Source organism: Emys orbicularis, chromosome 4 (genome assembly GCF_028017835.1).
Source record: "Emys orbicularis isolate rEmyOrb1 chromosome 4, rEmyOrb1.hap1, whole genome shotgun sequence".
NCBI lineage: Eukaryota > Metazoa > Chordata > Testudines > Emydidae > Emys > Emys orbicularis.
The window spans coordinates 8,434,538-8,451,644 of NC_088686.1; the positions used below are offsets into that span (position 1 = coordinate 8,434,538).

Sequence of the window (17,107 nt, forward strand, 5' to 3'; positions counted from 1 at the left end):
AGCTGGCCCCGTAGAAGCAGCAAGGAGGAGCAGCGCTGGCCAGCCCACTGCCTGCTCAGGTTTGGCCTTGTGACGCTGGGCCAGGTTGGAGTGGTGCTGTGACCCCGTGCGCCAGGTCGTGATGCCACTCACTCAGATTTGGTGCATCCCCCCACAGCCCCATCGTGACAGAGGGGCAGCCAGGCCGAATTTGAATGAGTGGCATTGTGACCTGGGTCACAGGGTCGCAGGACTGATTGGGTTGGGCCCCCCATGAATTGGCGCCCTAGGTACATGCCACGTGTGTCTATGCGTTAATCCAGCCCTGAAGCGGGGAACCCTTTTCGGTTGTAACATACGGTCTCAGGATGGGAGAGTCTGAGAGCCACTGAGGGAAATGATTCCACTCAAATGCATCCCAGGGTCTAAAGCTCTGGAGCCCTTCCTCAGTTCAAAGAAGGCTGCTGAGATTCCTTCCCTGTTGATATGACACTCACGTATTCTCTCCTTCCCAGCTATGGCACCCCCAGAGAGAGAGGCCAGAATGTCCCTCCTGTGACCGGTTTGTGATGAGGAGAAGCTGTTGGCTGCTGAGTGCTCTGAACCTGAGGTTTCTGCTGGGTCTTGGAGCGCCGCATTGAACCACTAGAGAGAGCCCAGAACACAATGAACAAACTGAACTTCCATAATAACAGAGTCATGCAAGACCGCCGCAGCGTTTGTATTTTCCTTCCCAACGATGATTCTCTCAACATCATTATAAATGTAGGTAAACGCCTTAACCCAGGTATGTCCTGTGCATTCGTCTAGCATTGGTCTCCTAGGATGTTGTGCCCGCAGCCGGCATTGTCCTGATTGCCTCAGTTTTACTGCTGGAGTCTGTCTCACTTTATCACACTCTGACACCTGTGACACAGGTGATCTCCAGTCTGCTACTTGACTGACAGATGAGCAGAATTATCTGCCCCGGGCAACTTTCCTTGCAACACATTGTTCAAAATTAGTTTAAAGCAGGCTTTTTTTTTTAAGAAGTCCACTTGACACGCAGTTTTCCTTACTTCTCTATGTACGTTTACATCAAACAGCGTGGAAAAGTGGCAACTGGAGGGCATGCACAAAAGCTCAGTTAGTTACTTTCATCACTCGTTTTTTGTAGCCTCTCCATTTATATAACATATATTTGATTTAGGACACAGAAAATGTGTGTGTATCTAACAAATGCGTTTCTAAAAGAGGTCAGTCTTCTGTTGTTTTAAATGTATTCCTCCATTTACAGTTATTCACATTTGCAGGCACATCAGGATTTTACTCTCTCTGTCACACTGGGCTTGATGCTCGGAGAATTCATTCTTCGTGCACTGCTCTAGCTAAATCCAAGTGACATTATGTTAAGTGTGGTCTATTCCTTTATGTATCATTAGACCTGGGTCCAGTTAAGCCCTCTGACATGCATGCCCAACCCCCATTGGTTTTGAAAGGACAAACATAGAGGCAGAATGGAGCCTTTTGGCAATAATATGGGCAACTTGGTTCTTCCAAAGGGCCGGGCTGGAATTTATTCTGGAGAAAGAAACCAAAATTGTTAATGAGATTCTAAATGAGGAGTTGTGTGCCTGATTCCCTGTCCCTGTGTAAATTACTGCGCACAGTGCAGGGCAATGGAGAACCAGGCCCTTTGGGAGAACTCCAACGGGAAGAAAAACTGTACTGCAAATTAACAGGGGCAGCAACGTGGGGGTCACTTTTAGTTCGCTTTATTCTTAAACTCTTGTGAGTCCTTGACGTTGTAATATATGGGCTAATGGGTTTTTGAACCGCAGCCCTCTACTGGCTGGAATTGGAATTGTTGGACTGTGTCATAACTAAGCCCTAATACTGATACCACTAAAGAAGATCCTCTTTTAGCACAAGTGGTAGGTTTTGTCCCTTCTCAGGGACTCTGCAGAACTAAGGTCCTGGGTCTTTGGTGGTTCCTAGGCCTAACACCAGCCCTCTGCACAAGGTTGATTTTCATTCTTGGAGAAGACCAGAGTTTAGTCCTTCCTGTGCAGTGCTGAGTGGCCCCCACCTACAGTATAGTGACAACCTTGAGGTCCTAAGTGACACTGGATCTGTTGCACTGTAGCCAAGGCCTGTAGGTGTGAAAGGCCTTGCCTGTAGCAGACATTTTATTTTGTTAGAGGCAAATATTTTGTTAGACTGATATCAAAAGTAGTGACCATCTTGGCCTACCTTTGGGAAGTTAAATGTCTGTCTCGTGCAGTGGGTAATGGGATCAGCTGGAATTTGGAGTATGCATGGTATAGAATACATAATGTATGTGCCTAATATTTTACATTTCTTGGTACACACTCAAAGCTCCCATTGACCTTCAGTGGAAGCCGTGAATGTACAATGGCTTCAGGATGGGGCTTGATTAAAGATCATAAAACACCCGAAGAACATATTGGCAGATTCTCATTAATGTTTTCAATCCTGTGTTTTTCTGCTGCAGGTTAAAATATTATGTCGTGAGTTACTTGTCCAGGTGTGCGACCTTCTGAGGTTAAGGGATTGTCATCTCTTTGGACTCAGCGTCATACAAAGTAAGTCTCCGTCTGAACTTGCGTACTTGAAACAATGCTATGTCACATACAGATGCGCAACAGAAGTATCCGGGTTGCCAGGATAAGAATAAACCTGCCACGTCATGAGTGAAATGTTGATAAACCTCTTGAGCGTTATTATAACAAGGGATGATAAATATAAAGTATTGTTCATTGTAGCACTGTCCCTCTTCACCCGGAAATCCCCATTCATTCTGTGCCCTGATTGGTCACAGGATAAGGCCCTGGTTTGGAGCTGGCCCACGCCTAAGTTCTATTTTCTTGCAGTTTTCTATATATTTTGTGAGTTCAAAAAAACTGTCATGTGCTCTCTGATATTGTCTAGTCTCCAGGGAACCCAGTCAGTCCGCAGTAAAGTCAGTGAGAGTTGGATCTAGCCCCGGGTGAGCACTGCTGCTGTTAATGAGGCACTCCCACGTACTTTTCATAGTTCCTGAAGTGGTGTTAAATCACCGCTTCAGAAAACAAATAATTCTTCTTTACATCTTGAGTCAAAATGTGTTTTGGTTTCCTTCAAAGTATCCCACAGCTTTTATACTAGATTGTTTACATCCTTATCTGTTCACCAGGCAGCATCTCTTGGAGGGGTGTTTGCTAGGCACTCCCGGAGGGCGGACTAACCACACAAGGCCGAAATGTCCGAGGAGTTGCAGTGTGTGCGGAGTGCCGTGCTGCATTGAGACCCCAATTCAGCACATACCCAAGTAGTTCAACAAAGCACTTGAGTACGTGGTTAATTCTCATAGAAGTCAATGGGATTTAAACACATGCGCAATTGCTTGGCTGAATCAGGGTCTGAGGGTACATCTGCACTGCATCGTAAACCCAGGTCTGTGGGCCCCGGGCTCGGGGGTTCAGTCTGCCTCTTGAGCTGCGTCCACACTGCACAATGACAGGGCTTGGACCTGACTCTCAGCAGGACTCGGGCTTTGAGCCACCCGCCTCGCAGGGTCCTAGGACCGGAGACCTGAGTGCTTGCTGAGCCGAGTCAGGCTGATTTTGTACGTGGACAGGAGGGGGACTCGGACTCCGTATGCAGTGTAGGCTTACACAGAGTGCCCTGCTCTCTTCTGAAGTTACTCAGCAAGAGAAATGTAGGGGTTGGGGTTTATTTGAGAAGCTTTTATTAACCGGTGAAGACTTTGATCATGCAAATCCAATTGCGGGACTGGGTCTACAGGGTTGCATTAGTTCTAAAGGCTTTGATCATTCACTTGGAGCTCCAGCCCAGATTCTCAAGAGTATTTAGGCTCCTAAATTCTAGTGATTTCAAAATACCCTTGAGGATCTGGGCCTTGCTGCCTTGCCCAGGAAAAATCCAGCTCCCAGTAGCAACTCCCATGTTTGAGATCCATTTGGCAATGGAAGGAGTTGAAGGGGGCTCTGAAAGCAACACTTCCCCTGTATGCGATTCAGGTGAGGTCTAGTATAGAATTCCCCCATGTTGGAGACAACACTTCTGTTAGATATAACGCGGTTTCACCTATAACACAGTAAGATTTTTTTTTGGCTCCCGAGGGCAGTGTTATATCGGGGTGGAGGTGTATTTAGAAAGTCCACAGACGTTCTATTACTGGTGGTATGAGACTTCCAGCATGTGTCACTCATTATGAAGTCCCCCTGATCGTTCAGCTTTTTTCCTACACTTTATAGATAGGTACGTAAGGAGAGGGTCATCCAGTTCCTTGGTGTGATTTGGTGGTCTTTAACAGATACCAATTAATATCCCATCTTGTGCTTTATCTGTTAGGACACTGACCCATAAGCATTCAAGATCATTTTCTTCTAAGTTATCAGTGACACAGAAACAGATAATGCCATCTTTGACATAGGGTGCCCTTCCCCCTCCCCTTTGCCCACTCATGCCTTCCTAAATAGGTTATAATCACTGATTTTAATATTCACATCATGCAAATCATCTCACTAGGTTTCAATAATACCAACTAGATCAAAGTTATGCTCACAAATGAGCAATTCCAATTCCTCTTGACTCAGGCTCCTAACATTGCTGTACAGGCAATTCAGGAATTTCTTCTCTTCATGTCCTTTGGTTCCTTGATTAATTTTGTTCTTGTCTTGATTTTGTGCTGAGTGCTTATATTGTCCCTCTTTTTACCCTCCCCTTTTATTATTAGTTTAACACCCTCCTGACTACTCAAGCCAGCCGATCCCTGAGGAGATTGGTCCACCTTCTATGGAGACACGGGGAGCGTCGAGTTAAGATTACTTCCATCTCAGTAGAAGGGGAACCAATATTCCACTTAACCAAAACTCTACACCGCTTACCTAGCCAATGGTTCGCTTGCCAGATCTTCTGCCTTCTGGCTTCCTTTGCTCGTGGGACAGGCAAAATCTCAGAGAAGATCGCTTGGGCATGCTTCCAAGTTCCCTGAAGTGATCGACTATCTGAGATCTATCCTGCAACATGGTGTGATTAGTGCCAAATATGAACCATCACCAGTGGATCCTTGCCTGTCAGCTTTAAAAGCCTATCCAGTCTTAGAGTGACATCTCATGTCTTAGCTCTGGGAAAGCAGCACACCACCCTGTTGTCTGCCTGTCCCTTGGCAAATGTGCTTTAGATTCTTCTGAGTACTGAACCCCCCAACAAGGATTGTCTGTCTCCCTTGGATAGTTGGAGAACTTTGTGGGCAAGCTTAGTATTCTTGCAGGTTGGGCAAGCTACCAACCCCAGATGTGCCCTGTACATCCCTCCGTTCCCTTGGACCAGCTGGATCTTGAGAGGTTTCTTCCACAGATTTCACATTGAGGACCTGGTATCAATTGGAAACTTCTAGCTCTGTGGAATTCCTCCTGGTCCTCTTCTCTCTCGTGGCCGCAGGCTGCCCTTCCTCGTCTATCTCCAGCGACGTCGGATGCTTCTGTGACCTCTTGTTTCTGGTGGTTGCAAACCACCAGATCACTTCTCTGACGTCCTTCCTCTCCAATTCCTTGGTGGCCAGCTCCTTTCTGCCTTGAACCTGGGGTACTGGTGTTTCCCGAACTTGGCTGTCTAGAAACTCCTCCGTGTCTCTACTTGCTCCTCCAATCCAAGAATCCTTTTTTCTCCAGCACAGCCACCAACATGCACTTCAGGCACAGCTAGTCCCTTCTGGCTTCAGGCAGGAAAGAAAACACGGCACATCTGTTGCAAGTCACCACCATTGTTCCATGGCTGGCCATCTTGAAATCACATATACAGCTGAACCTGGAAAAAAGAGCCTCTCACCCTCCCTCCAAAACTGTCCTGTTAGCTGCCTCTGTTTGCGGCTCTTGAGTTCGCCTAGCAAGTGACTTTCCTGTAACACGTCTCCCTGCTTAGCTCAGCTCTGCCCCTCAGGGAGCGATTAACCACTCTGGGTATGTCTATACTGCAGTTAGACACCTGTGGTTGGCTCGTGCCAGCTGGCTCAGGCTAAGGGGCTGTTGAATTGTGGTATAAACGTTCCAGGCTCAGGCTGCAGCCCGGGCTCTGGGACCCTCCAGGGTCCCAGAGCCTATCCTGCAATTCAAGCCCAAACGTATACACTGCAAATAAACAGCCCCTTAGCCCAAGCGCCACAAGCTTGAGTCCGCTAGCCCAAGCCAGCCGCGGGTTTTTACTTGCAGTGTGGACATACCCTCAGAGACTTCAAACAGTGGGGCTGAACAAAGCACCAAGGATGTTACTGTCCCTTTTAATAAGAGTAAGCACAGTAAATATTTCTTGTAGTGCTGTAGTTCTATAGAAAGCAAGAACGTGCCGCCACACTGCATAGTCACTGGCCTCTACCCGTGAGGGCTGGCTCTTGCAAGGAGTCTAGAAAGATGCTTCTAGAACCTCTAGGGCATGAGAAAGGTGAGGATATGGAATACTTGCCAATGCCATGGATGAAGATCTGATATTTTTCCACAGGAAATAGGTGGATTTGTTGTTTACGCTAGAGAGTGTTTAAATAATGCTGCATTTTCTTCTTTTGAAATGTGTTTGGGAGCTTGCAGAACTGTGGGTGTGAAATTTTTATAGTATGTTTTTAAAAGAAATCTTGGGGAACCATTTGCATTCTTCTTTCTTATCCCCTTTCTAATGCAGACAATGAACACGTGTATATGGAATTATCACAGAAACTCTACAAATACTGCCCAAAGGAATGGAAGAAAGAAGCTAGCAAGGTATTGACCGTGAGTTGGGTTGAGAGGGGCCAGTTATTTCCTCTCTACAGATTCAGTGTTTCACGTATCTGGAGCTGTTGCACCTTAGGGGAAGGTTTGAAGGGTGCATAATTTATAAGACGAAGAGGAAAATTTGAAGCATGCAAAATTAATTAAAAACGAATCAACTGCTACTGATGAGAGTGGCACAGGCTGCTCAAAAAGACTTCTTAATGTGTGTCCCTCTCTACCTGCAAAACAAGAGGGAATCTGAAGTTCTCAATCATTTAAGTGATTTATAAATGAAAAGCTTGAGAAAATAAAGATTACCTAAATGGCAATTGAATACTGCTGGATTGCAGGATGTCTGGAAGGCTAAATTACGGAACATTTGGGGAAACCTGGGAACTACATTAGGACCCCAGAGCATTAGCCCTCATGATCACCGGCAGATCTGTCAAAACTAGTCAACCCATATACCAAGCTCTGAGGTAGGAGATGTCAGACAAGAATGGTTAGGGGGTGGTTTCTTGTAATGAGAGACAAGAGGTCACTGAAAGGAAAGCAGTGGGGCTGAGTGTGAGTTGAATCTCTGCAGAAAAGTTCCAACCTAGACAGATCTACGGCATCTCTTGTAGGTTGTAGATAACAGGAAAAAAATGCATTAAAATAACAAACTCCAAACACAACACTGATGTCTGTCTCCTCTTCTTCCCTCTCCCTCTCCCCCCCGCCCCCTCCCCTTTACAGCTGCTGGAAACTACTATTTTTTAAATTCACAGAATTTTTGAAAAATTCATAACTGGAATCTTGCGGTGGGGGGGAGTTTCAGAACAACATGAATTTTTTCTCTTAATTTTTTTGCAGAATTTTCCTCAGAATTCGCCCTTGCCCCATTTTTGAAATCCAGTAACTGTTGAACACAAAACCTTTTCTGTTTTGAAACGGAAACTGAAGCTTTCTCATTTTGAGAACTATCCTCCCCTGTGACTAACCTGGCCATATGAAATTGGCAACTCAGAAAAAGATGCATGAAAAATGAAGGGATAAAATATATAGAACAGCCAACAGGGTAAATATTTTTTCCCTTGGAAGTTTTCCCAAAAAATGGAACATTTTGAAAACTTCAAAACATTTTTATGAAAAATGTCCAATTTAGAAAAACAGCCAGACTTTGATCTACATTGTTCCACTAGCTCCACCTTCTCTGGTTTCCTGGATGTGGTGGTCATGATAAATTTTGCACTGAGAAAACCTGATACAAAACATCAAAGATTGCATTAGCTTTCTGATTTCACAGCAAACTTTGCAAAAAATTATATTCTCAATGGTTTCTTTATGTCCTCTGTTGAAAGAACTCTGAATATTTTCTCTCCATTGCAGGGTATTGACCAGTTTGGTCCCCCAATGATTATCCACTTTCGAGTGCAATATTATGTGGAAAATGGCAGACTGATCAGGTAAGGGGAAAATATTCCAAAGAATGCCTTTTTGCACCAAAAAATGCTGTATTGTTAATGGGAAAAAATAGAAAATATCTTGGGTTATTCCTGTTTGGTTAGAGTTCATTGCATGTATTGTAATTTTGTTGTAGACCCTCAGTAACAGCGGATTGCTAGAAAAAAATTATTTGTAACTATCCTTTACTCGATCAGTTTCATATTTCTATCCTTATAAAGATTAACATTAGCAAAGTGCTCCTCTGTGGCTGGTCTGAGCGGGGAGAAATTGTTTTGTTTTTTACTTTAGCAAAATACAATGAGTCTTTTGTGATCTAGTTTGGGCAGGTTGGTTTACAACATATTGTATTTTTCCATTGTATAGCAAAAAGCAGGCAGAATTCAGCTTTTGTTCAATTAACAATCTATGCCACGGAGCCAAACTTCTCAAAAAGAAGGGTGACGTAGCTCATCCCAATGCATGTAGACGTGCACCCGTGATTGGGCCTGCGTTTTACTATAGCAGTACGTGCACAAGCCCGTATCGCCGCAGCTATCCATTTGCTTGTTGCGTGGCCTCATCTATCCTATTAGCCAATGTGTGCCTGCAGTTGGGTGTGCATGTTTGTGTGTGCAACTTCTGCACAACCCCTACCTCTTGAAAATTGGGGGTTCTATCAATGTAAGTCCTTGATCACCAGGACTACTGAGATGTGTAAATAACCCTGTTGGCAAGGTCTGGGTCTGGGTGAGATCAGACTGGCCCGAAGATGTCAGGAATAGGTAAATAGGTCTGTGCAGTAGCTAAAACTGCAATATGTTCCTCCTGTTAAGCTAGTCACTGCTTAGAAATATGGTAGAGTCTCCTCCAGCACAGCTCAGAGCTGAGCTGTTTTCAGATATTTTACTTGCCAACCGTAAGAGGGACTGGCTAGCAGCTTCAGTCCCGGAGGTACAATAAAGGTAGAGAACTATTGTGATTGTGTTGAGGGTTTGCAGACTACTGGGAATAACCATTTTAATTCGAGTGGGAAATTGTTCACTAAAGAAAACAGAGGAAAATGACTAAGGACCTGAATCAGTCATGTATTGTTTACATGAACTTTTCACTTTATTTATATAGATGGGCAACCCCCTGTCCTTTGCACAGGCAGTACCCACACAGATGTGTGCACAACAGAAAACCCTGACCTAGGAATTCCTCTGCTACGATGGGATTGTGTGGTGTTCATGTAGTTTCTCTAGGGTAGGGTTACCATACGTCTGACTTTTCCTGGACATTGCCTCTTGTTTGATCCTCCGCCGTCTGTCCAGGTGGATTTTTCAAATAGGCGGCAATGTCCGGGTTTTTTGTGGAGCAGACGTTGCAGATCCAGAAAGAGCCCCAATTGGTCCACTTCCCGATAGGTCCCTCCCCTGCATCCGCATCTGATTGATCCTTGGCAGCTGCTGGATCCTGCCCATCCAGGCCCCAGCTCCCAGCCCTGGGGATGGGGAGAGCCCCACAGGGAGGCATTGACTGACAGCCGTCGCTGTGTACTGGGTCTGTGCCAGCCACCATGACAGGGAGCGACACTGCCCCCCACCTCAGGAGTGAGGTCCCAGTGCGGGTGAAACGTCACTGAACAATTAAGGGTGAATGTAGAGCCATTAAAAGATGCTAGCTCTGTCAGTAGCAGCGTTCAGACCCGAAGGAACCCCAGTCTCAGTGCATGGCAGGGCATCCTCCGCACGAGCCTGTGTCTCATTGCTGCTTCTTGGACCTGCCCCTCTTCCCCTGGCAGCACAGCTCCCTCCTTGCCAGGAAAGGGAGAAACCAGAGACGGAGCTAACATTACAACAAGCACCTGGCTGCACCAGACACCCCTTTCCCTCTCCTCTCGTACCTGCCCAGCGCGCACAGATGTAAGGGCGCCTGTGCCCCCCGATCCCCACTGTCCTGTGCTCAGGCAAGACCTGCCTAGACTCAGCCAACCCAGAGATACCATGGGGAGGGGAGGAAGGCGGGTGCTGTGAGAGACCCATTGGAGCAGTGGATGAGACGGGTCTGGGGGGCAGCTAACTTCTGAGTAAGTTGGGGAGGGACATGGGAATCAGGCAGGATCCCTCTGGCTGCCCTCTAGCTATAAGCTCCAATTCCTTCCCTAAGCTGTCCCCACCACATCAGTGCCCATCAGTGGCCATCCTGCTCCCCCAGTTCCTCCCTGCAATCCCCAGCCTCCTTTCTCAGCAGCCTTGCTCTGCACCCCCGAATCAGCCGTGAGTTCTGCTCCCAGTCTCAGCTCCCTCCCTACACTGGCGGGGCCCCACCTCCCCGCTGCCCTCTCCTCAGATGCCCTCCCTTGAGAGTCCTTCACGCCAGCGCCTCGTGCTAGCTGCCTCGCTGGGGTCAGAGTCACAGGCAGAGCCTCTGAGGCATATTGGAGGCTGGAAACTCTGCCCCTGCCCTCTTGCAGGGAGCTCTGAGATGGGCCCGGAGGCGCATTTGGCCCCTGTGTAGCTTCCCAGCGCTCGCAGACGCCCACCGCCCCAGCGTTTGGAAATGACTCTGTTTTGCAGGGGGAAAGGTGCTGGAGGCGGCAGCGTGCCGCTGAGCAGCCTGGTCTGCGTCACAGGCCCATGGTCCGCGGGGCAGGTTCGTTCTGTCGTGCATGTGCTCACGGTTCTGCTTTTCTCCTCTCTCCACAGTGACAGAACAGCCAGGTACTATTATTACTGGCACCTGAGAAAACAAGTGCTGCATTCCCAGTGTGTGCTGCGCGAGGAGGCCTACTTCCTGCTGGCAGCCTTCGCACTGCAGGCCGACCTGGGGAACTTCAAAAGGAACAAGCACTATGGGAAATACTTTGAGCCGGAGGCTTACTTCCCTGCATGGGTAGGTGCTGTGGGCTATGCCGTCTCGTTGTTCCCCGGGCAGAGAGCCTCCGCGTGCACGACTGCCTTCTTCCCCTGCTCGTTTCCAAAGGGGTGAAGTGCATTGGGACGAGAAATACCTTAAATGGGAGCTTGGTAGGGGAGCGGGAACCCAAGCGGTCGTAGCTGCTGGTAGCATTGCTCTGATCCATTCCACGTGGCGGGATCCCGCGTCAGGGCGGGGTTGGAAGGTGGGTATGTTTGTGCATAGTGGGAAATGCGTGCTGGGCTCATGATAGGGTCTGAATGCAGATGCTGTGCTTGGGCATCAGGGTTGCGGTGTTTCTCCTGCAGCATAATGCTCGCTGTTCGTTGTCCCAAGACGCCTAGGGGGGATTATGTGCCGGGGTGGCCTATGGTAGCCGGGAGCTGGACTTGATGACCAAGAAGATCCCTGCCTGGCCTATGTTCCTGTTACATTCAGTGCACTCAGATTTCCGGAGAGAGGGAAGGGCTCGCAGCCCTGAGACTGGAAAGGCTTGCGGACTAAGCCACGGGCTGGTGGGAACTCCACAGCACGCAGGTGGCCCAAAGCAAGGGCCTGTTTTCCCGTGGAGCTGCAATGGATGGACTAGAGTTGTGTGTACGGCTAGTAATAGTGAGTGGTATGGGCTGCAGGGATGGTGAAGCCAGGCTGTACATTCAGCGTGTGCACACTCGGTCCTCTGTACCCGTACACACCCCATTGCCCTGCAGGGTCAGCTGGGCCCGTGCTGAGCTGAGCAGGCCAGGTCTTGCTCCACCACCCAGCTGTTGCTGGGCTGCAGAGCTCCGGATCTGAGTCCCTGATTCTCCCGCCCTCGGCACAGCTGCTCGTGTGTCCCTCCGGAGGCGGAGGGAGCAGCCCAGTGTGCTGAGAGGGGCCGTTCGGCCCCAGCTCATTGGGGAGCTCTAGCGGGTGGGGGGTTTGTGTGGTTCTTGGGCTTTCCAGAGAGAGCGAGTCGTCCCCTCTTGCACTCTGCCCATCGCCGCCCCCGCGGCTCCTCGCAGCTCCTGTCTTCACGTGGGAGTGGCAGGTGCTGTTAAGACCATACTCTGACAGTAGGTGCAAGTGGTCCATTTCCTGCTGTATTGTTTGATCACGTGGAGCCTGTGACTGTCTTGTGGCTAGCTGATAGGTGGTGGTGTCGTTATTGGGTGAGATCCATGCAGGACACACTTCAGAGGAGGCTGCAGCCCTGCCTTGGAAATGTTTACAGTCTGTAACCTGTGTGACCGTGGACGGTCTGTCCAGAGCAGAATGTCCCCAGTGGTACTGCAGGGCCAGCATAATCTACAGACGAGATCACGCCATCCAGCTGGAAATCCACACCCTGAATTTGTTTTAATGGGTTTAAAATTGTACATAAGGAAGCCTACAGGAACGTATCTCGCTCAAGCCTGCCCACCTCCCGGCCCAGCCGTTTCCTCTGGCAGCCCCCTTCCTGCACGGCCATGGCGCAGGCAGTGCGAATCTTCTCCTTTCTCTGCATCGCTCCCCGCAGCAGAAGCCAGCCAGGGTGCACGTAACCAAAAGCCAAGATGGGGCCAGCCTTTGTCCTGCACCAGAAAACAGGTGTGAAGCTAAAGGGACACAGTCTACGTGTGAGTCGCGTTTCAGTCCTCGAATGTTGTCGTACCGGCACCTGCTGCAGTTACCAGAGTGCGGTCGCTGAGAGACTCTGGTGGGGGGAAAAAGTCATTGCTCTCCATTTAGTCAGCTGGGTTTTTCACAGCACCTTGAGTATAGTCAGTTTCACTGTTTTCTCCTTTAGTAGCCCTGGTCCAGAAAAGCCCTTAACTTTTAAGTATGCAAGTGGTCCACCGGGACTACTCAGCTGCTTAAATTAAGCATGGGCTTAACTGCATTACTGGAGCGGGCCATCCAACCTGCATGTATCATGCACTCCAGTCTTGCAAACCCTTATGCACATAGGTAACTTACCCTTGTGCATGTTTGCAGGAGTGGGGCCTTACTTTGATGATTAGTGCACGGACGGTTCTTTCTCTTTGCCTGTGGGTTAACGTTACCACTTGCCGTCTCTGATGTGCTTGGCTGGCTAGTTGTGAGCTTTCGCTGCATGTTAATACACTCCAGATGACACCCCCTAGTGAAAACATGAGTGCACTCCCAGTGTAGACTGATTACACACTTAGAGCAGGGTTGAGCCAGTGTTTCCATTTCAAACCTCCCTTTTCAGGAGCTTACATCCCACCTGGTTTGAAAGTGCATCAGGATGGAACAGTGTATACAAGCCTTCAGTCCAGCTGGGAGTTGTTTAAACTTTAAACCCTTTCTAGAACTGTCAACAACCTGCAGACAAATGAGCTCTTTTCTCACTGTCCCTGCTCTCTTGAAAATGAACAGAAATGGTATGTAACCCGTCTGTAACACCTGACAAATGTAAACTGTCACACTGCAGCCATTAACTAATCTCTCATGTGCCACAATAGTAACAATCCCATTTTACACTTAGGGAAACCGAGGCAGGAGAGTAGTGACACTCACTCAAGGCCATATAGTGACTAAAAGGCAGAGCTCAAGGCGGTCTCTCCCTGGGCCGCTTCCTATCATCCACCTCCCACCCAAAGCCTTGAAGTCTGAGGCAAGGTAATAAAGGAAAAGCAAATAACAGCCGCTGCAGCTCCACAAGGCTCAGCAGGCAGGCATTCCTCCCAGCGAATGGCTTCTGTAGCACCAGGGCCGGCTCTGGCTTTTTTGCCGCCCCAGGCAAAAAAGCCTCCGGCCGCGCCCCCCCGCGGGGGGAGCCCGGGGGGGGGGGCGGCCGGAGCCCCGGGGCGAGGGTGGCGAGCCCCGGCGGGGGCTCCGCTCTCCCCCCGGCGGCCGGGGGCAGGGCGCCGGAGGGGAGGGCGGCCGGAGCCCTGGGAGGAGGTCGGCTCTCCCCCCCCCCCCCCGGCGGCCAGAGCGCAGGGCGGCGAGCCCCGGTGGGGGCTCGGCTCTCCCCCCCCCGGCGGCCAGAGCGCAGGGTGGCGAGCCCCGGTGGGGGCTCGGCTCTCCCCCCCGACGGCCAGAGCGCCGGGGGCAGGGCGGCGAGCCCCGGCGGGGGCAGGGCGGCGAGCCCCGGCGGGGGCTCGGCTCTCCCCCCGGCGGCCAGAGCGCCGGGGGCAGGGCGGCGAGAGGGCAGCGAGCCCCGGCTGGGGCTCGGCTCTCCCCCCGGCGGCCAGAGCGCAGGGCGGCGAGCCCCTGCCCGGGCTCGCCGCTCTCCCCCCGGCAGCCGGGGGGAGGGCGCGGGGGGGGGAGGGCGGCCAGAGCGCCGGGGGGAGGGCGGCGAGCCCGGCTGTGGTCCCGCTCTCCCCGGCGGCCCGAGCGCCGCGCCGCCCCCCTCCAGGTGCCGCCCCAAGCACCAGCTTGGTTGCCTGGTGCCTGGAGCCGGCCCTGTGTAGCACCCTCCCTCAGGAGCTCTCAGGGTGGGTCTCTGCCCTGCCCTGTCTGGCCCCTTCTGAGTTGTCTGGTTTCCTTTTAAGCTCCGCCTCCAACTGGGGCCAGCCATGGAGGGGTAGAGAGGTGGAGTTGTCTGGGCCCAGAGCTGTTCCTTAACCCCTTCAGTTCTGGAGTGGGGTTTATACACCCCGTCACAGTGCCCCCACTGTACCACTGCTGTACGTCTGTCCTGAACAGAGGGCAGGATGGCAAGTAGAGCTCTTCACAACGGCTTTTCATGAAAATGGAAGTTTCCATGGGAAATATCCCATTTCGATGCCTTTTGGTGAGGGCAGGGGGGAGGTTCATTGAGAAATGAAAAATTTTCAGCAACTACCTTGAATCCTTCTCAGAGCTCTTCCCTGCACCCCTGCAATACGTCAACGTCCTTTCTGAAGTGTGGACACCACAACTGGACGCAGTGTTGCAGTAGTGGCCTCGCTGGTGCCATTTGCAGTGTTAACGCCTGCTTCTAGTCAATATGCCCCTGCTTATGCTTCCAAAGTTTGCATTTGCTCTTCAGCCACCGCATCACCCTGGAAAATCATCTTCAGTCGCTGGCCACCCTGACCCTAAAGTGACTCGTTGGTGTCAATGGTTTTGCAGTAGCCATTGGATGTTCAACATGAAAAGGTTAATAAAGACGTAGGCACTGTTGTCCCTGTTGATTGCTGCCCTTATTCTCTTTAACAGAACTCACTGGTTTAGCTGAAGAATAATTACCTCGTTTTCTTAGCCCAGAGTCGCTGCATGTCCCACACAGCATCTAAAAACTCACTTCAGAAAGTTGTTTTAGTACGCTGAGGTGTACTTGAATGGGCAGAATTTAGCCAACTGGTCTCGTAACCAGTTGCTGAAATGCTTGACGATCCCAGCCTTAAAGCATTACCAAGGAGCCTAAGGGAGTTAGGCACTCAGTTCACATTGCGTTTTAATGGGATTTGGGGATTTGACTTTGAAATCGCTAGCCGAAAATGGAAGTAAAAATCTGCTTTTGGGGAGTCAGTCCTATTTCTTGAACACTAGGATAATCCCGCTGCAACTTTGTGGGTTCCCAAGAGCTTTGTTAAAGTGTAGGTCACTCTGTGCTTGTAGGTGCTTTGTCCTTTTTCTTCGTTAAGAATGGGGCAATAAGCTGTTTGAAAAAAGGTCATGAATAACTGTCTGTAGTGGATCACTATATTTCTCTTTGTGAACACTAAGGCCTTATCTACACAAGGCAAGGTTTGCCACTACAGCTGTACTGGTAAATCCTCCGAGTGGAGATGCAGCTTCTAAAAGTTCTTTTGCTGGTATAACTATACCACTTCCCCAAACAAACTACATTGTATCGCCAAAAGGACTTTTTTGCTGCATCTACACTAGGGCTTTTTCTGGCGGTTAGGAGTGTAGGGGGTTTTTTCATACTTAACCAACACAGTTGGTTAAATGAGGCCGAAGGGCAAAGCTCTTCTTCAGATCCACACATGCTTATCGCTGACCATGGCTTTCAGACTGAGCGACATCCAAGTGAAGTGCTCTGCTGATACTGTTCGGATTCTGCTAAATACCTAAGTAGGCTTTCTGAGAGACTTGCCTGCTTCCCTGTCTCAGAGGGCAGGGCTCAAGAACAGCCCTTCGCGCTGTGATATTTATCCACATTTTACCACCTGGAAATTGCTTAAATGAAGTCCTTTCCAGGAGCACCCGTTAGGCCACATCTTGCTGCCAGTGAAATAACTGACTGCTTTCTCAGAGGTGGAGTCTATGGAGAGTGGCCGCGTCTCTGCATACAAATACTGAATGATGGATGTAAAAGATCTCTGTGCAAACTTTCGCATCCAGAGAACCTTGTGTGCACTGTGAGCATCATGGAAGAGTCGAACTTAATAAGAATAGAAAATAAAAACACACACCTCCCCACTCCCGTGTTTTAGCCTCTTTTTGCCAGAGGATGTTGTGAAGGCCAAGATTACAACAGGGTTCAAAGAAGAACTGGATAGGTTCATGGAGGATAGGTCCATTAATGGCTATTAGCCAGGATGGGCAGGGATGGTGTCCCTAGCCTGTTCGCCAGAAGCTGGGAATGGGTAACGGGATGGATCTCTTGGTGATTATCTCTTCTATTCATTCCCTCTGGGGGCACCTGGCATTGGCCATTGTTGGAAGACAGGACACTGGGCCAGATGGACCTTTGGTCTGACCCAGTGTGGCCGTTCTTATGTTCTAACTGTTCTATATCCGTATGTCTTAATCCAGCCTCTGAAATTGCAGAGGAGAAAACCCACTACTCAGCATGAATATAGTCTATAGCCACTTATAATGGCCATTAATGTAAGGTGATCTTCTAGAATTTCAGTCTGTGGGGATGATACGTTGTGAGAAAACGGTACCGTTTTATTATGTTGCTAGGTCAAATTCTGCCTTGAACTTACCTCTGTGAAACTCCATTGACTAGTGGGACTGGGTGGGTGAACGGGAGAGTGAGGGAACAAAATGGGATTGCTTCCCCAAAATGTCCAAGGGCGTTGGGGCAAATTGCCATAGGCATGTCATTGGAGTGGAAAGTGTCTCTGTCTCTCTCAGGCTTGGCCTGTGCTGTGAAGTTCTAGCAGAGCAGTTAGGCTTGTGGAAAAATT

The 17,107-nt window shown here is 49.6% G+C and overlaps 1 protein-coding gene across 2 annotated transcripts in view; it reads left to right on the forward strand.

Moving 5' to 3' along the window:
* Nucleotides 1-645: 645 nt before the first annotated feature.
* Nucleotides 646-17,107, forward strand: part of FRMD6 (FERM domain containing 6) — a 36,051-nt gene continuing 19,589 nt past the window's right edge. The window contains exons 1-5 of one of the 2 annotated variants that reach the window (XM_065403905.1): nt 646-744; nt 2,474-2,564; nt 6,658-6,755; nt 8,100-8,176; nt 10,844-11,030. In XM_065403905.1, coding sequence (XP_065259977.1) covers nt 646-744; nt 2,474-2,564; nt 6,658-6,755; nt 8,100-8,176; nt 10,844-11,030 — 552 coding nt within the window. The remainder of the gene's footprint in view (nt 745-2,473; nt 2,565-6,657; nt 6,756-8,099; nt 8,177-10,843; nt 11,031-17,107) is intronic. The other variant, XM_065403906.1, reaches the window with a different exon arrangement.